This window comes from Oxyura jamaicensis, unplaced genomic scaffold, assembly GCF_011077185.1.
Source record: "Oxyura jamaicensis isolate SHBP4307 breed ruddy duck unplaced genomic scaffold, BPBGC_Ojam_1.0 oxyUn_random_OJ73712, whole genome shotgun sequence".
Taxonomy (NCBI): Eukaryota; Metazoa; Chordata; class Aves; order Anseriformes; family Anatidae; genus Oxyura; species Oxyura jamaicensis.
This window is the reverse complement of record NW_023311431.1, coordinates 1-4022: the sequence shown is the minus strand read 5'-3', so window position 1 is coordinate 4022 and position 4022 is coordinate 1. Positions and strand designations below refer to the sequence as shown.

The following is a 4022-nucleotide window of genomic DNA, read 5'->3' as shown; positions in this document are numbered from 1 at the left end:
CTCGAGTACTGTGTTCAGTTTTGGGCCCCTCGCTACAAGAAGGACATGGAGGTGCTCGAGCGAGTCCAGAGAAGGGCTACGAAGCTGGTGAGGGGCCTGGAGAACAAGTCTTACGAGGAGCGGCTGAGGGAGCTGGGCTTATTCAGCCTGGAGAAGAGGAGGCTCAGGGGTGACCTTATCGCTCTCTACAGGTACCTGAAGGGAGGCTGTAGCGAGGTGGGGGTTGGTCTGTTCTCCCACGTGCCTGGTGACAGGACGAGGGGAAATGGGCTTAAGTTGCGCCAGGGGAGGTTTAGGTTGGATGTTAGGAAGAACTTCTTTACCGAAAGGGTTGTTAGACACTGGAACGGGCTGCCCAGGGAAGTGGTGGAGTCACCATCCCTGGAGGTCTTTAAAAGATGTTTAGATGTAGAGCTTGGGGATGTGGTTTAGTGGGGACTGTTAGTGTTAGGTCAGAGGTTGGACTTGATGATCTTGAGGTCTCTTCCAACCTAGAAATTCTGTGATTCTGTGAAAGTAACAACCCCCCTCAGTTTTTCAGTTTTCCCATGGCTTCTTTCACCTTCTGGGTCCTCAGGCTGTACATTGTTGCATGGAGCGGGGGCATCACAGTCCTGGAGAAGATGGACACCACTTTATTGAGGGAGACGTTGGCAGTGGGGTTGGGTACAAAGGAGGGAACGTGGGCCCAGGCATGAAAACATGAGAGTGAGCTGACATTGTCTTCTGTGTCCTCACATGTCTACGTTCAGAGGCAGATGAGGAGCACCCTACAGGAGCTCAGGGAGGACAGGAAAACTGGTGCTGCTGTTGTAGTCAAGGAGCACAGCAGTCCAGAAGCTCTCAGCAGAGGCCAGTTGTATGATAGATAGCGAGTCCCAGAAGAAACTGTGACTGTGTAGGGCCAGCACAGGGCCAACAAAGGGGGAGTGCCACTTGTGCCAAGGAGGGGAGCGTGGCCTCAGCCCACAGGCCTCCCACCAGGTAGGCCCAGACGTTCCTCGTGGTGGCACTGGAGTACTACAGTGGGTGGCAGATGGCCACAGATTGGTCCTAGGCCATGAGTGTGAAGAGGAGATTCCAGTTTAAGGATCCAAACTAGTGTGGACCCATCCTTGTTGGGGACTAAAATTGGCAGTAGCATAGGGAGAATTTCCTAGGGCCAGGAGAGGGGGGGCTGCAGACACAGAAGGTTGCATATCAGTGCGTGTGCTGTGGGCACTTCTGGGCCAGGATTGTTCTGTGGTTGTTCAGATGCTCTCTGGTTCCTTCTTGCCCTGGTTGCTCTCTGGAACTTGTCCCAGTCACTCTTTTTGGATCTTGTATGTATGAAGACATTTTGCTCCTCACATTTCCCTGTGCTCCTCTTCCTCCCCATGCTCTCCCCCAAGTTCACCTGCAGCCCCAAGACATGTCCTGCTATGACCAGTTCATGCTGTGCTGGTCCAGTGGCCCGACCGTGCTGGTCAGCAGCTGCTACAAGCCCTGTGTCAGGCATTGGCAGAACTCCACTGTCACCATCCAGCCCTCTCCTGTGATCTCTGCCAGACCCCACCCTCAGCTCTTACCCACAGAACACCACTGTGGGATCCTCCATGTCTACTGCTGATTGCAGCATCCTCAGCTGTGAGGTTAAAAGACGTTTAGATTTAGAGCTTAGTGATATGGTTTAGTGTAGGACTTGTTAGTGTTAGGTCAGAAGTTGGACTAGGTGATCTTGGAGGTGTCTTCCAACCCAGATGACTCTGTGATTCTGTGAGATGCAGACTTGTGGTACCTCCTGGTGCTGCCTGCACTGACAGCCTCCTCTAGAAGTCACCTCATTTACCTCCTGAGAGTCACTAAAGTTTTGTGCATCCCACCCTCTTCCTCCACGTGAAACTTTTCATGGTGGTCTCAAGTTGCCGGGGAAGAAAGGCATTGCCTTGGTTGGCGGGGGAATGGTGAGCATAGGAGGGGGCCTTTCATCATTTGCAGAGGCATTTGATGGTGGACACAAGGCAGTGGGGACCCTTCAGGCACTGTCCCTTGGAAGTGAGGAAGACCTCTGCAGCTCCTCCAGAGCCAGTGGTGACCAGGCCCTGTCTTCCGGCATCTCTGCCCTAATGCATCCCTTTGGCCTAGCAGTGTGTCCTGCAGATGGGGAGCCTGGCAACAGCTGTCCTTGGATGAAGAGCCTGGTGCTGCTGGAAGCTCTGAGAGGTCAGCATCTCCCAAGCTTGCGCAGAAGGGACTTTCTCCTGCTCTGGCTACATCGTGCTGGTGAAAGAGGCTCCATCAGAAGAGGGCCCAAAGGATTCAGGAGTGGATCGTTGTGAGAACCAGCTTTTGGAACAGCCCCGAGCATTCTTCTCCTCATCCTCCCATCAGTCTGCACAATGTGGCAGCATGATCTGCACCCAGGGAAGAGCTGACTTACACAGATACTTCCCCTCCCCATCCGGGGTTGTTGCTCAGGCAGGGCAGCTCCCTGCACCAGGGTGTCACGCACAGCACAGAGGTACAAGGCGCTGTCAGAGAGCTCGACTTCCTTCAGCCGCAGAACGCTGGATTTCTCCACAGTGTTCAGCTGCGTGGTGAAACGGTCCTTCTGCTTGGTGCCTGCTGTGGTGTGATATGTGACCAGCTGAGGGGCTTGTCCCTTCTTCTGCTGGTACCAGATCAAGGCATAAAAGTTGGAGCTCTGGTATGTGCAAGTGGTCTGGAAGGTGTTTCCCTGCTCCACAGTGACTTGTCCTTCTTGCTGGGTGACGGAGGTCTGCCCCATGGCATCTGAAAGAAACCAAATGTCAGCAACTGATGACAGAAACCTAGCTTCTGGATGGGAAGGCTCCCTGTGCCTTGGGCTGCTGCAAGAGTCCCATGGATGTTGGTGTCTTTGGGCAGGAGGTCTATGACCAGAGGTTAGCATGGATCCCAGAGCAAGGTAATACCTCCCACAAGTAAGGCCATTACCATCCCCCCAGGGTAGAGCTGTCTTTAGTTCCTTCCCTCAGGAGAAGGAACTGCCCAGAGTGTCAGAAGAGAGGCAGAGTGGCATGGATGGTAGGCAATAGGAAAGGAAGGGAAGAAGATCTGAGATGGTCAGGAGAGGAGGTGTTTCTGCTGTCTCGTTTTTCTTTCCAGCAGTAAGAGCATCTTCAGAAGAGAGGCGCAAAATGGGCATGATCTGATACCAGCCATCATTTTCCCAGTAATTCAAGAGCAGCTAGCTCCCTGCAGAGAGCTGTTGATGGCGGTGATGGTCTCCTGAGGAGAAGGAGACTCATGCTGCCAGCCACAGGCGGTGCTTACCCAGTGGTTGCCTGAGGAAGGCAGCGAGGATGAGATAAACAAGGCGCATTCTGAGACCAATCCTCCTGCCTGTGTGAGAGAGCCTCAGAAGAGCACACGTCCCCACCAAGAGCTCCAGGAGAGCACAGCTGCAGGAAATGACTCGGCAAGGGGAACAAAGAATGAAAGGGGGAGGAGAAAATGCTTGTTCTTGGAGTGCTTGACATACCCTGCGGGGGTCCTCCTCCACTAGTGACAGTAGTGCTTCAGCAGCCAACATCTGTGCAGCTGGGGAACATGTGTTACTCTTTGGTCCCTGTGTTATGGAGGGTCTGTTCCTGTACTGGTCCTCCAGTGGCATCCTTCCTGCTGTAGTGAGAAAGATCTGCTCTTCTGCACACTCCTGATGGGCCATTTAGAGTCACTGAATCACAGAATCATCTAGGTTGGAAGAGACCTTCAAGATCACCTAGTCCAACCTCTGACCTAACCTTAGCAAGTCCTCCACTAAGCCGTATCCCTGAGCTCTACATCTAAACGTCTTTTAAAGACCTCCGGGGACGGTGACTCAACCACTTCCCTAGACAGCCCATTCCAATGCCTAACAGCCCTTCTGGTAAAGAAGTTTTTCCCAATATCCTACCTAAACCTCCCCTGAAGGAGGCTTCAGGGCTCTTGCCCCACTGGGCACCAACTGCAGGAGTCCTCATTTCTTTGGGGATGGTTCTTTTTCCTCTGGCAACAACTAG

At 53.3% G+C, this 4022-nt stretch overlaps 1 gene segment (V, D, J or C); it reads right to left on the bottom strand.

The window, feature by feature from the left end:
• Positions 1-1568: 1568 nt before the first annotated feature.
• Positions 1569-3632, bottom strand: LOC118160049 (the record flags this gene model as incomplete). The annotated part of the segment is given in 3 exon segments: positions 1569-1624; positions 2416-2772; positions 3295-3632. Coding segments are annotated over 3 exon segments (672 nt in total), but the record flags the coding sequence as incomplete, so codon positions are not given.
• Between the last annotated feature and the right edge of the window lie 390 nt (positions 3633-4022).